Below are 15592 nucleotides of genomic sequence, written 5' to 3'. Positions count from 1 at the left end.
GTTGGTCTTTCTCATTATTTGTGGTGCTATAGCTAGAGGATATCGATCTTCTTTGGTTTACGGTACTATACTCTATTCTTCTGTTTTTTAGTTTTCCTGTTATAAATACCAATCTCAGCATCTGGCGTTACCCTGTCTATTCACCTGAACTTTGGTTTAACCTGATAGATTCTGGTATATCCTTTATAAATCAAATGTTTTCGAGGGGCACTTTAGTGACCATCAAGTATTTTCACTTAGTGTAAATTTGCAAGCTAATAAAGTATTGAAAGAAGATAAAAAACCTATCAGTTACAGGGATATCTCAGATGAAAATATGTTGATGTTTAAAGCAGGGATTTCTTCTACAGTTTTTGATGAAGTTTATTCACAATTGAATGCTGAATATGCCACACATGTCCCATAAAAACACAGTATAAAGCAGACAAGACAAATAAGTCTACATGGGTAACAAATGAGGTAAGCCACGCTAGTGAAAAACTAAAAAGTCTACACTGGATAGCAAAAAATATAGGGAGTCTCGAGTCTCAAGATACCTATAAACAGGAAAAAAAAAAGAATATTATTCTCTATTAATAAATACTAAAAAAAAACTTTTATAGTGACTTAATTAATCGATCTTACAATATACCAATTACCAATGAACGCATTAGAGAAATAATGGGAATCAAACGAACAATCACAGATGACCTTACAACAAAACAACTTATCTGGTTCGGACACATACAAAGAATGGACGAACACCGAATGCCAAAAGAAATACTAAAATGGCAACCAGAAGGAAAGAGAAAACGAGGTAGACCGAGAAAAAGTTGGAGCGAAGGAATAAATAAAGAACTGAGAGAGAGGGCCATAGAAGAAGATCTATGGAACAACCGGTCTAAGTGGCGATTGGAAGTCAGAAAACGGCGGAGAACGTTATAAACCGACAAGTAGTAGTAGTATATAAAATATAAAATAATGGACAAAATACATTCTAAAATTTTTAAAATTTGGGTAAAGATAGTAAAACTTAGTTTATGGCATCTTTTATTGGTGTGTTTAAACTCTGACACAAAGAGAACAAAACTGTTTCATTTAAAAGCTACTTTAATATGTTTAAATTCCTATCTGTAAAACTACCTAACTCATAATTTTTTCAAGTTCAAAAACCCACACTTGTCGTTAATTAACTCGAAAGCCAAAAACGCTTTTAAAAGATCAACTATTTGAGGCTTTTATCTAATTTACGCCATTTCAAAATGAGAATGCATACCCAATACAAAACTTTTAATTTATTACAGTCTTTCGTTCGAAATACCCCCAGACCACCTAAGAAGATTTACCCGAATGTTGGTAAGAGGGTTTTGTTGATACCGAGAGAACTGGGGCAGAACTGCACAAGACGTCGTGATGAACGCACAGTTTAACGTAAAATAATTCTTTTCCGCCGTCGCGATGCACCACCGGCGTGCTTCGATGTTAAATTCCTTTCTACACATTTAACATCACAAAAATGGTAAGTGGGCTTCTTCTTGAATTGACAACAATTTATGATTTCTGTCAATTTTTATTTTTATTTTAAATCATTAATTTTATTTAAATATTTATTATTTTAATTAATTAACCAACTATTTCAATATGTCCTACTTAAAACACTATTTAACAAGTCTAGATTTTTAGTGGGTAGGAACCTCCTTCATTTAGAAATGTCGCTTTATCTACTCCGTTAAAAAAAAATAAAATATGATGAAAAAATATGACAGTACCAAAAAGTATAATGAACAAAAAAGAAGTAATCCTGTGAATATAATGAAAACGTTTTAATGTTACGACTAAGCAGGCCGCAATAAGTGGAATCGGGGAATGGTAAAATGAAGGGAAGATAAAAACAGAAATCAGGAAATGCTAACAATTTGATAAATTGTAATTAATGATCGCTTAGATCAACAAAAAACTGAGTAACGCAACTTCTGTAATGATCCCATTTGAAAAATTATCGAAATGTATTAGTAAACGTTTAAGTTCAGCAGTGAATACTAGAAGCTATTTAATAACGATAATTTTCGTCTAAAAAGAATTATAAGAAAATCCAATACTTCAAGATAAAACATTCTAATAAAATAAAAAATAGGTCCTTACCTTGCGGTAGCCACTTCTTAATACTCTTCTTTTGAGCTAATTCCTCCTTCTTTGGCATGATTGGAGAAATTTTAGTCCTAGAATTTTTTCCAACATAGAAGCTAATGTCATTTGATTGCTGAACCAATTCACTATTTCCTGCATCTAATCTATCTTTTTCTTCACAACACCGGTTTTCAATCCCTTCAGTGATTATCATAAGTGCATCCAAAGATAACAAATGGGTATGGTACACTCCAGTAGTCGAAGATATTGAATGTTTAGCTAATAATTTAGTTAATTCTTCGTACAGATTCGCACAGTACATATCGCAATCGTAATTAACATATAGTTCAGTATGAAACCCTGGTATTCGCCACAGCTGAAGTAGATTATCTAATGCTATTTCCTTGTGTTCGTAGGTTACTTTAGGAGAATCGCTGAGGATGATGTCTATTAATTTCTTTAGATAGTGTTCTAATTGATATTTAAGATGTGTTCTCAATGATTCAAATAATAAAAAAGACACCTGTAAATCCAATGAAAATATTGCTAGTCTTTCAGTACTCATAAGAGAAAATAGATTTCTGCATAAATCATCCTTTACTAAAGCTAACAGAGTGTTATATTTACCAATATTATCAGCACTTATTTCAAATGCAACTGTTAAAAGGGTTAAACCTAGATGGATCATGATTTCTGTATTTTGTTTATCAAGAGGGTTACACAGGCTTATTAAAAATCTCAGTAATTCTCTTACACATGCCAAACCATAGGGCGACAAGTTAGCTTCTTGCTGCAATTGTGGAGTAAACCTTATGCCTCTTTGATTTATGTAATCTTGAGTAGTCTGACTCTGTTCTTCTGTAATTTCTTCTTCAGTAAGTGATTTAGGTTCTGTTACTGCTTCTTCTACACCAGACGATATAGAATCGATATTTTTTAAATCTTCATTATTACTAACAGGACTGTCAACAATGATATCTACATCACACTTGAAATTTTCTTTTGGACTAGCATTTGGAGTTACAGGGTTAGCGTTTTCAGGATTTTGCAAGGAACCTTGCATATCTACTATACTACTTTGTGCTACTGTTGCAAGATTGCCTTGTGGGGTTTGGGGAGACTTAATGTCAGTGTCATTCTTATCTTTTTTAAGTGAAGAATACTGCTTTTTCCTCTTAGTACGTGTTTGATCTAAAGCTCCAGGTTTCATCTTTAACTGTTTAATGTAAGAAACTTTGAGATCCTCACTAAACTGCGGCAACCTCATAAAAATTAATTGCACCATTTCCTTTAAATAGTGTTCAGCAGTTTTTCTCAAGAGGTCGACAAGCCTTGTTTCAAAGCATATTCGAAAACATGACAGCATTATCTCACAGAGGCTTTCATTAGTTAAGGCAGTGCCTTCTGGAGACAATGTCAGAGTTCTTAGGACTTGCAATATTCTTATGAGAACTACTCCATCTGACGACTGGTCTGTTCCAACGAAACGGGCATGGGTGACTGCATCGGCTATGCTGTGGATAGTTTGAGGGATAGATGTGTGCAAGGGATCTGAAAAAATGATATGCGTTAATAAGATATTGAATGTCAAATTATCATGATGAATTATATCATAACTGTGTGATAAAAATAAAAAAAAAATACTTTTTTAACATTTTTACTATCTAAAAAATATAACATAATAAATATTAAACACTGGCCTTCGCAGTTTTATAAGAATACATTGTTTTTGGAGTTTTGATGCTTTGATACTTCTTCCTAATTAATTTGTCTAGACTACTTCTATTGAATAACAAATTAAGAGAAATGTACAAGGAAAGAGCTAAACAACAACAAAACCATAGGAGTGACAACATAACTGCACAACTCAAAAAATTTGGTGGAAAACGACTGCATATCGCGATACAATCCTTGGTGGGAAAGATATGGGAATCAAAAAAACTGCCAAAGGAACAAGGGGATAATTTATCCCCATTCATAAAAAGATATCAGGGTGCAAGAATTACAGAGATGTCACGCTGCTAAACATACTATACAAGGTACATATATTGAGAGATAAAACTAAGACCAACAGAAGATCAATGTTAAACTGTTGAAAAAAAAGTTGAAAAAAAGGAAAACTGACTTGGCAAAAGACCCTCAGATAACATCTAAAATATTTAAATAGCATGAGAAAGAGAGGGGGGAGAGAGACAGGAAGATAAATAGAGAGAGTACAAAGAAAGACAGAAGCACTACCACCGCCACTGTATGACCTTCATAAAATTCACAAGAAAAATGTTCTGTTAAGACCAATTTTCAGGATTACTCATAGGATTCGTTACTCAAAGGAATTTTATAGAAAACATGTTAAAGATCTATGGAAGATATGAATCTTTATATCACTATATTTTATGATGATTGTGTCAATTGAAGCCATAGGGTCTCAGTACAAAATACTTTAGAGTTGGGTTTACATTTATTTAGATGTGGTTAAAGGATGAATTACCAACCTCGAAATTAGAACCAAAAGACTCAAAATGATGTGATCAATCGAATTGGTAAAATCTTAGTGAAATATGAGTCCATCTTCAAATCAATGAATATTATACAAGAAAATCTAAGACAGATCTAAAATATCCAAGAGAACCATTGTTCAGTAGAGAAATTTATCGCATTGCCTGTAGTTGTGGTTCAATAGACATTGGAACAAAAAAAGGAAGGTGAAAATACTCATTTGACTGAACACAGAGGAGCTGTCGCCTTGGTCAATGTAAATGATCTGCAGAAGAAAGTCATAAAATCTGAATAAATTAATGTGGAATAATATTACAATAAATAATATTAAATTTTAAATTTTATTTAATATTTTATAAATTTTATTAACTTTATTAATTTTTAAATTTTAATAAAATTAAATTTTTAATAGAACAATTTTTAATGACTAGAATTTCACTTAAGTTATGAACTTCTTTCTTCCTTCTGTGGAAGCTGTCTGTTCTACATCGATCATCTGTTATATAATATATATATGCTTTCCAAAGACAATCATTTACTTGTCCCTGAACTACCTTATTATGCCGAAAATTCACCTGTACCTATTTGGGCCAGATGCAGATTGGGGTCACCTCTCTACTTGTTCCCTTTATATTTTATTTGTGAATTCGGAAGAGTCACTCATATATGGGTTCACTTCCCGAACAACTTTTTTTGAATAGCACCCATGACATTCTCTCGTTAGTATGAAACGCTGTCAGCTTTGATACAGGTCATCTCTTGGGCACGATGCTGTTACACCACGGTAGCGGGTGCAGCTTTCTGGTGATTTACTGATTGAATACAGTGTAGGTATGCATGTGTGTATGTTAATTTTGTGTCCTTATTCATACATGACATACGATCCTATGTACCCATAGAGTATGTCCTAGTTGTCATTGAAAGGCACCCTTGAACTTTCCTTGTATCAGGGACCAGAACTTCCCCTTCCGGTCTGTCCTGCGCAGAGTACTGGAAATCGCAGACCAGTATGCTAAGTTATAGTACTTAAATAAAAACTTAATTTTTTAAAATCAAATCGTAAATTTTTCTCTCATGTAGTGGGATTAAAAGTGAATTCACATTTTTTTGTTTATTGTAGTGATTGAAATAAATATTTTTTATAATTATGAAAAGATCAAAAATATCTTAGTATCATTAGGTATTCTAGATCCATTAATCAGATATCTGATTTTTAGACTGAGCAAAAAGAAATGAACTGTTATACCGTGAATTCATTATGTTTTCGTAATCACCCAAATCAGGCAAGTACAAAGTTAATAGACAGATTCTATTCTTCTATTCTTCTTTTGTGTACTTTACAAAATACTGAAATGTATGGAAACATTTTCTACACATACAGTATGTTAAAGAGATTGTCAATTATAACCAAGATGCAAAACCATTGTAAGTCTTTTTGGCATAAACATGTTCATTTGTGTCACAATATAGTACAGAGAGTCTCAAAATGAATATCCTACAACTGGAAGATGAAAATTTTTGTAAAAGTTACAGAAAACCTGGAATTGTACAGTAATAAATTATATACTGTCGTAGAAATACAACAACATTTAACATTGTATAGTTGTGAAAAATTTATTTCAAAAATGCTATACTATAGTAGAGTTTTAATTACCAAAATACACATATATGGAAAACAAAAAATCTCTAACACAATAGAGAATCACAAGTCAAATTAGGATTTAAAATAAATGTAAATAAAATAAACCAGTGAATTAATTCAATCTACTCAGAATTTAAATGGTGGGCCATAATAAAAAATTTTACCTTATGACTTCATTTCCCAACAACATTTTAGAATATCTATTATCACACCTAACAATAAAAATGTAGTTCATGCAAGATACATTAAATTTTTTCCTGTCCTTATTCTTTCCCTAATCCAATGGATGATCATTTGCAGATCATTCCTATTCATATCTAGTGGATCTTTGGATCTCTTCTTCAAATGTCTTTGCATATATAAAGGTATTCGAATATTTAACACCCATTTGTTTGTACCAGTGGTTATGTTTCATCCATTCCACCCAGTCTGATATTGTTATTTTGGCTGTGCTTCTTGCTATTCCAATGACGGGTTCTGGGCCTGTGAATGTTTCTTTTGCCCCTCCCCTGGCAAGTATGTGTGCTTTTTTTGCTCCTTTCAAAAGAGTATGTCCAGGCACCCAGAGTAAACTTACTCTATTACTTTTTCCGATCTGAATCTGATTCTATATTTGACTACATCAAATAATTTGGTGTAGTCAAATAATTTGTTTCAATTTCAATCTTGAAAATATTTATTTCTCTTATAGCGAATATTACTTAAGGCTTATATACTTTTTATATACTTTTTATACTTTGGTTATACATAATAAAGATTATTTTATTTATTACTTGATATTTTTATTATTCATTAAGTATTATTAATGTTATTTTATAACCCAGAAGTTATACAACAAAAAATAATCCTTTGAATATCAAAATTAGAACCAAACCAGACTAAACACATTAGTCTGCAATAAATAAGACAAAACTATGCAACATTTATAATGAGTTTTATTTTATTGTTTGATTTATAAGTTTCCTCATTGGTGTTGAATAAATAAATTTGTTTATATAGAGCCATACAAAAATATTTCATATGTTTAAATGTTAATACCTAGTTAATGGGACCTTGATATGCCTACTTATTATTTTGTCATGTAAAACACCAAAAAAAGATATTTAATTTTTTTCTCTGGCTGTGTGCTGTTGCACTATCATTAATAATACTCATTTTGTAATTCCTCCTCACCAGGTTGATTTGATAAATATATCATCATCATAATGATAGATATATCATCAAATAATGATAGTTAACACTGCACACCAAAAACGCTGATCAAGAGCTGTTCCATTGTATGGCTGGTAACCCCCGAAAGTACCACCTTGGCATGCTTGGTAAAGTTCACCAAAATTCCTCTTGTGTGCTTCAGAAACATCGCCTACACAGGCACACCACCCTGACCTCCTGCTCCTTAGTAGTTCCGATATCCTACCGAAGTTCTACTAAGTGTTCTGTTATTAATCATTCTTATACAGTAACCTGCTCAGGACAATCTTTGTATTTTTGCATAATTTGCTGTTGATGATATTCTTTGTAATATTGAAAATATAGTCTATACCTACCATATAGTATTTACACAGTACAACCATTAAGGGAAAATTGTATCTGGTTAATTTCAATTATGATTGAAATAAATGCACCGGATGGCATTTATCAGAATTATATGGTTATTCACTAACAGAACTTTGTGGATCTAAAGGATGTTAAAAAAAATTCAATATACTTTTGAATTTCAATTTGCAAAAATTGGAAAATATCTTAATTTTAAAAGTTGCAGTAATTTAGGGACAGATTTTTTATAGATAATAAACACTATGGTTGTCTTTTGATTGGAATCATTTATAAATATAAGTGTGTACACATTTTCCAAAATATCATACTTTCAAATAATCTTTATGTGTAGTAAAACATCCAATTACTTTTGCAAAAAATAACTTGTTTGGCTGAAGGGAGTTTTTTATACTGAACTAATCTGATTTTAAATGTAATTAATTTACTCCTGCTGCTCTCTATAAGTATATATTAAAAACATAAAAAATACTGAGCATAAATAGTAGATATGCCTATTAATAATATTAATTTTCTCATGGATTTCCCCATTGTAATAAACACAACTGAATACTTTATTAAAAGAAATCCCAAAAGTACTAAAATAGGTGTGAACCAAGAGTGTACCTACAGTAGAGTATTACACAAATTACTTGTCTAAATCTATGTTAATTAATTTTGTCAATGATAGATAGAATAGTATATCCATAAATAGATAAATATTATTTAAAATTTATTTATTTTAAAATTATGCTGTCAACACATTAAATTAAAATAATTATTAATATGATCCAATAAATAATATTGTTAAGTATCTTGTCATTCAAAAGAAATTTAAACAATATATAAAAAAATCACGTAATTTTTTTTTAAACTGTACTTACCCAATAATCCATAGGATAAGAACTTATTAACAGCTGATAGGGCGAGACTAGTCACGGGCCCAGTTGTTTCTTCGGACCTTATGACATTTAAAAAGGGGGCTAAGAATGTGTTAGGTTCTACGAATCTTAAATCGTCTACATTGTCTAAAATATCTCTTAGTTCTTGAAAGTTTCTTAGTAAGGAATCTACATCATCGTCCTGATAAGAGTGAGACGACCACCTTGTACCCCTTTTCATAGCCGCCATCATGTTGGAGATTTCTCCTTTGACGACAAAAATCCCGTTCCCTGGAAGTGCCATCTTTCTTATCTTGAAAATATGTTAACATTTCAAAATATACACGTCTCCACCATCAGCTTTTGGCGAACCATTTAATTAATTTTGACTTTGACGTTTCATATTTGTATTTTTGACACTTCTTGACGTTTTAGGACATGTGACATGAAATGCCACATCTTTATTATTACAGAACCACGGCATAGAATAATAAACAATCAGAATGCCCACTCTGCTTGAAAAAATAAGTACTCGCATCTCGTTGGAGTTAGAAGAGATGGAGACACAGATCACCTAACCTATTAGTGGTTATTAGTGGTTATTAGTGGTCTGTGGATGGAGATGGAGAAGCAGAGTATAGTTCGTCCCAAACCCTTCTTTCAGTGCGTCATAGTCATCGAGCAAAAAGACAAAAGAGGGAATGTAAAGGTAGTGGGGGCAAAAATATTGTTAGACAGGAAGTGCCATCTTGAGAGGCCAAATTAAACAAGGAAAGAGAGTCTTTCCTTGTTTAAGAAATCAAATTTAGTTGGGTTATGTTATTATTTGTCCCAACTGTCACATGAAATCTTATTTATATTGAAGTTTTTTAACAATTGTTTCACATTTTAGACTGTTATCGTTAATATTTAATTAAAATTTTCTCGTCTAAGACACATTCTGAAAACTATTTTATAACTACTGTTAATAAGTGTCGGAAAATTTAAATTTGGCGCATTCGCATTTCCGGATATGTCCGCCATCAGAGGCCACTTTTTTGGTCGCCTTTTCATAACGATTAGATTCCCTCTTTTGTCTTTTTGCTCGATGGTCATAGTTGATCGAATTCTCTCTAACACATTAAGCTAGAAGTGACAGAAAAAGACGTGAGTCTGTGATTATTATACATAGAACATAGAAGAAAATTATTTATCGTAAAGCTAATTCTACTTACGGATGTATAATTGGTTGGAGTTTAGAATACGCTAAATAGATATCCAATCAATGATGCGCATGTGACAGTACTTTCACACCGTCAACTGAAAAAATGATAATTGTCATTCCAGGTTAGTATTATCTGACATTTTACAGTGAAAATTTAATTTTGTATTTATGGTCATAAAAATATTTTAAATATTTATATAGATAGATATATCCAGAAAGAACAAAGACTAAAATTAAAATTATTAAATTATTTTCAATTAGAAAAAGAGAGGTTACAATCCTGCAACTGTCAAATTTAACTAAAATGTCATGCAATAATTCTCGACATTCTTAAAATCCTATACGACGTCAAAATTAGTGACACACTGAAAGAAGGGTTTGGGACAGACTGTATTAGAGAAACTATGAACTATGAACATATTAACACAGTTTATCATCATACAATGTTCATTCTCGGTGGGATGGGATAAGGAGCTTTATTTCGTGAGGAGAGAATGTTTGTTGTACCCGTTTAGGGTCGGTTGACCCTCTTCAGGCTAGAGTTGAATTTGATTTTTAATGGAGTACTTAGCAAACAGTCCCAAAAACCGCCGGTGTTTTAGCACTTCTTCTTCTTCTGTGGGGTTTGTCAGTCGCTATTGTCAGCCAGTGAGCCAGTGGCGAACAGGTTTATCTGATAAAGACAATTTGAATTTGCTTAAAATTGTCATAAAGTACACAAGTGTATAAAAAAATTTTTAACATATCATATTTAACAACAAAAATGATTTATATATATATATATATATATATATATATATATATATATATATATATATATATATATATATATATATATATATATATATATATATATATATATATATATATATATATATATATATATATATATATATATATATATATATATATATACGTAACCATAATAACAATCAAGAGCTAGTTATCAACAACAAAAAATATAATAAACAGAAACGAGTGTCTTTCTGACATAAATCAAACAATCAATGTCAAAATGAATTTTTACAAAATTAAATTAAATTGGAATATTATACTTACATAACTGTATAATTTTTAAAATAAGTTAAGTTTTAATGTTTTGCAAATTTGAAAATTTAATGGATTAACCTCATGTTGTAAGTTTTTTTACTAGTTTTATACAATGCTATTTAGTTCTAATTTCGTTGTATTTACTGATACCATATTTTAGCATATCCTGAAGAAGCAAATAAATTTTGCGAAAGCTTGATTAAAGAACAAAGAGTTTTACTTTCCTGCCCTATTAATGACTGCAACCTCAAAATAAAACTTTATTATATATATATATATATATATATATATATATATATATATATATATATATATATATATATATATATATATATATATATATATATATATATATATATATATATATATATATATATTTAGCTGTACAGCACTGGCATGAACAGCGTTTCTTATCTGTACACCATCGCCATCGGCTGAAAGCGAACCTTCAAGTAGCCTGTTAAATATTGGTAATTTTGAATAACATATCAATGTCCAATATTTATTTGATGGACCATTCTCTCTTTCTTCTATCTCTTTCCTACGAAGTACGGGGATGGACCGTGGAAGTGATGACGTAGATTTTATTGACATCTGTTTTTCCAAACAAACCTTGTTTAGTGTGGATAATTTGTATTTTTCGTTATTTTTTCATTTTTTTTACAGAATCTTTCCGCTTTTTGCAATATCTAACTATTTTAATAGTTATTACAATAATTTTACAAGGTTGTGTAAACTATAAAGCATGTTGTTTTATAAAAATAACAATAAAATGCATATATCAATAAAGTAAGGTTAGAATGTCTTTAATTTAAACTTTTAAACTATATTTCATATAAATAGAACACTAAATTATGATGGTATTATTGTAAAAAACACTATACTTAAAAAAAAGCAGCAGAGGAAGCAAAATGTTAACTTTATAGAAATTAAAAAGTCTTGAGATTGGGCATTTCAACTTTTGTTTGGAAAGTAATTGACAGTTGTGACGTCACACTTCCACTGTCCATTGTTCAAATACATTTGAAACATTGACGCGTGTTATTTATACTTTAACTTGATTACCGGCAAATGTAATATTGAACTGCCCTTATAAATCTCGTCGGAGTGAAATGTTTCAACTGACTTTATGAATACTATACAGAACATAACTCATTATTGTAGAACATAACCACACAATAATAAACAATCAGAATGCCCACTCTGCTTGAAAAAATAAGTACGAGCATCTCGTTCGCGCAGACGGAATCAGCCATGTTTTAAACGGAACCAGTGCTGTTCAGTGACATTTTATCTGATGTGCAAAGAAAAATTAACCCGGTTTAATTTATTTACGGCTTAGAGACATAATATGCACTATTTTTTTCGTACTTTTAGTTGAAGAATAGATTAAACTATTTTAAATGTACTAAATTATTAATCTCTTAACATTTAAATTACAGTTCTGTCGTAGCTTGTCACAGATTTCTCAATTCGAGTCTATGTTTCCGTTTAAAATATGGCGATCGCGTGCGACATAACTGTGTGTTACAGAACATAACTCACAGTTTCTTGCTAAAATAATTATTTAACAATATACTGTGGTAGAACAAAGCAAACCTTTATAATTATGCAAGCTTAAAATTATCATTTATTTCACTTTAAGTTTCATTAGTAGAAGAGAATCATTATTGATTTTATATCCCGTCAATCTGTTATAACAAAGAAACTTATATTGAGCTATCCACTTATGGCGCACAAAATTACTTTGTTTCGACCTCGCAATAATTAGAAAACGGAAGTATAAAACATCGGATGAAACTCAATTACTATCCGGGCTCTGCATACTTATATTTAATTTGTTTGCTGATATAAACACAGACTATTTGCGTAATATACAGTATGTTTGTTTGTACAGTAGGCGCTAGTTACGAAGATCCAACTTAAATCCTTATTTTCGTACGAATTCTATCCGAGCGCCTTGTTTGCATATTTATCTTCGCTGTCAGTAGAGGAGCGGTAACAATTCGGTGCTGTTAATTATATAAAAAGCATAATCACGCCACTGTCTACCTCTTTGGATACGTAGTATCGTAAGTACGTAAGTAAGAAAAAATATTGTGGCGGTAACGGGACGCTCTGCAAATGTAAAATATGGTAATGTTCTTTTGAAAATAATAGAATCATAAAAAAGCGAGGAACTTATCAACTACATTGCATTTAAATCGAGAGTTACAGGTAATTAACATACTCATACGACGGAGAGCAGGCAACAATTATGCCATTCTAATTCAAATAATTCCTTGGAATCAATCATCCTCAAGGCGCACCACAATACAATCACAGAATAAGGAAGCAAATTGTTATTTGTTCGGTGCCAAAACAAACCAGAGACACAGAATAAATAACAATCAGAATACCCAGTCTCAGATGCCGATTTTGAAGTTTGTCAACACGCGATCGCCATACTTTAAACGGAAACATAGACTCGAATTGAGAAATTTGCGAACGAGATGCGCGTACTTATATTTTCAAGAAGAGTGGGCATTTTGATTGTTTTTATTCTGTGTCAGAGATATAAGACCAGAGATAGATCAGAGATTCTATGTTACATATTTCTGCAACAAACACTTTTCTGCTGATATACATCTCAATACCACAGTATAGACAACAACCCAGTATTCCCACTCCGCTTTGGCGCGAAAGTTCGCGCATTTTACTCGCGCAGACAGCGACGCCATTTTCTCTGGACTCCGAAAAATTTGACGGCTCTCATTGGTCATTGTCATTTGTCATAGATAAATAATGTAGAGGCCATTGTATTCATAGCACACTACCACCATTGTATTTGTTTACTTTTTGTGTATTTATAGATACAAATAATCTTTATACATTTTTTATTTCGCAATTCCGTTGTATAAATACGTCGATATGTACAAAAATAAAAACAAAAAGACTTGCCACACTTGTGCAGCTATAAAGTGTTGTAATAATTCTAGAAAAAGTAATGTTAGCTTTTTTTCGTTTCCAAAAGATGTTAATAGGTGAGTGTTATTAGGATAAAATTGTGTATTACAGATGCTAAGATGTTATATTATTTATTAACGGTGGATTTTCATCGTATATTAAAAAATGTTTGTATTTAGGGCAAAAATTTGGTTAATGGCATGTGGACGAGAAGATTTATTGGATAAGGCAGAACATTTACATAGAAGTTATCGTCTTTGTGGTACTCATTTCGACAATAAGATGTTTCTGAATGATATGACAAAATCGATTCTTCAGCAGTTCCCACAAATTTTCCTTTAATGGAGGGCTCATCAACTTTTGATCATACTTATTCTGCAGTAGTCCAAAACATATGTCTTCCAAGATGTCCTATTAATGAAGGTAAATAAAATAAATAATTAAGATGTAACACATATCTAAGCTTTCTCTTTTTCTTTTAGAAGTAGTGAAAAGTTCAGCTATGGATATAGAGAAAAATGTTAGTATTAAACATAAACCATCCACTATAACTGTACTTCAGGATATTACTATTACTCCTGGTAAAAACAACATATTCCATGGAGAACCTGAACATGTAACTACACGTCCAGTAACACCAAGTTCAACTCAAGTGTCACAACAATTATCAATAAATACTCCCCGAAAAAATGTATTATGAAGTACAGTTATACAATTAAGGAAGAAAAACCATTATTTAAAAAATAAACTTCAGAAGTTACAGTCTACAGAAAAGAAGTATATTGACAATTGAAAAATTGAAATTTTATAACCTATTTGTGTGGATATTTAATAAAAAAATGTTTAAGAATTCCATAGTTGTGAAATATGTGGCATATACTCAAAAAGTGTAACCAATTTGTGAGATACTATTGTATATTCATATTTAACGGATATGAAAATAGAACTGGTGAGACATATGGTAATCTAAAAATGCCTACTGGTGATTTTGTTAACTTTATTAGTATACTTGACTGTCTCTTTCACAAGAATTTTGACATATTAGCTGTACAGCCGAATATTATTAAAACATATGTTTCTCTATTTAGTACAATAAATTTTAGCCACCCTTGTGAACAATTTCCACTAAAATATTGTAGAACTTTATTTAGCTGTGTACGTTTGTACTATTCATTAAAATTCATGAAGAGAAATTTGAAACTGAAAAACATGAAAATATAACCAAAAGAAAAAATAATAAATTGATTATTTGGAAACATCAATAAAGCATTATTTACTTGTTTATAACAATATAAAAAGTCAAAATACTCTTTTTTTATTACAGTGATCAGATAATATCGGTTAATAATTAATATACCTATTTAGGGGTTTTCTTCACATTATCTTATGTTTTTAGTGAGATGTAACTAAAATATCTGATCATATTCCATAAAAATGTATTGAGTATTACTTATAATTAATTATATTGACATTAATCAAGATCAAGTAAACAACAATGTAAAATATTATTCAAAATCACATTTGAACAAAAGCAATTGTTTATAGAATAATCCATACTCCTAAATTCCTTTAGCTAATTTCTTTTCATATTCCTTTGGCATATTAATTGCAAAGCCGAATATTATTAAAATAAAATATTGTATAACTTTATTTAGCTGTTTGTAATATTCATTACAATTCATGAAGAGAAATTTCAAGACTGAAAAACATGAAAATATAACCAAAAGAAAAAAT

General features: G+C 30.7%; 1 protein-coding gene and 1 long non-coding RNA gene across 2 annotated transcripts in view; one reads left to right on the top strand and one right to left on the bottom strand.

Moving 5' to 3' along the window:
* The window catches only part of garz (Sec7 domain-containing protein garz), a 49923-nt gene extending 40848 nt beyond the window's left edge, over positions 1-9075 (bottom strand). The window contains exons 1-2 of the mRNA XM_072526316.1: positions 8662-9075; positions 2122-3657 (exon numbers count right to left, since the gene is read on the bottom strand). Of these exons, the coding sequence (XP_072382417.1) occupies positions 2122-3657; positions 8662-8962 (1837 nt within the window). The 5' untranslated portion in view covers positions 8963-9075. The remainder of the gene's footprint in view (positions 1-2121; positions 3658-8661) is intronic.
* Positions 9076-13833: 4758 nt separating this feature from the next.
* Positions 13834-15532, top strand: LOC140435804 (uncharacterized). Its single transcript, XR_011950229.1, has 3 exons — positions 13834-13935; positions 14038-14281; positions 14341-15532. It is a non-coding gene; the product is annotated as an uncharacterized lncRNA (long non-coding RNA).
* Positions 15533-15592: the final 60 nt, after the last annotated feature.

The sequence above is a fragment of the Diabrotica undecimpunctata genome, chromosome 3 (assembly GCF_040954645.1).
Source record: "Diabrotica undecimpunctata isolate CICGRU chromosome 3, icDiaUnde3, whole genome shotgun sequence".
Taxonomy (NCBI): Eukaryota; Metazoa; Arthropoda; class Insecta; order Coleoptera; family Chrysomelidae; genus Diabrotica; species Diabrotica undecimpunctata.
This window is presented reverse-complemented; position numbering and strand designations above follow the sequence as displayed.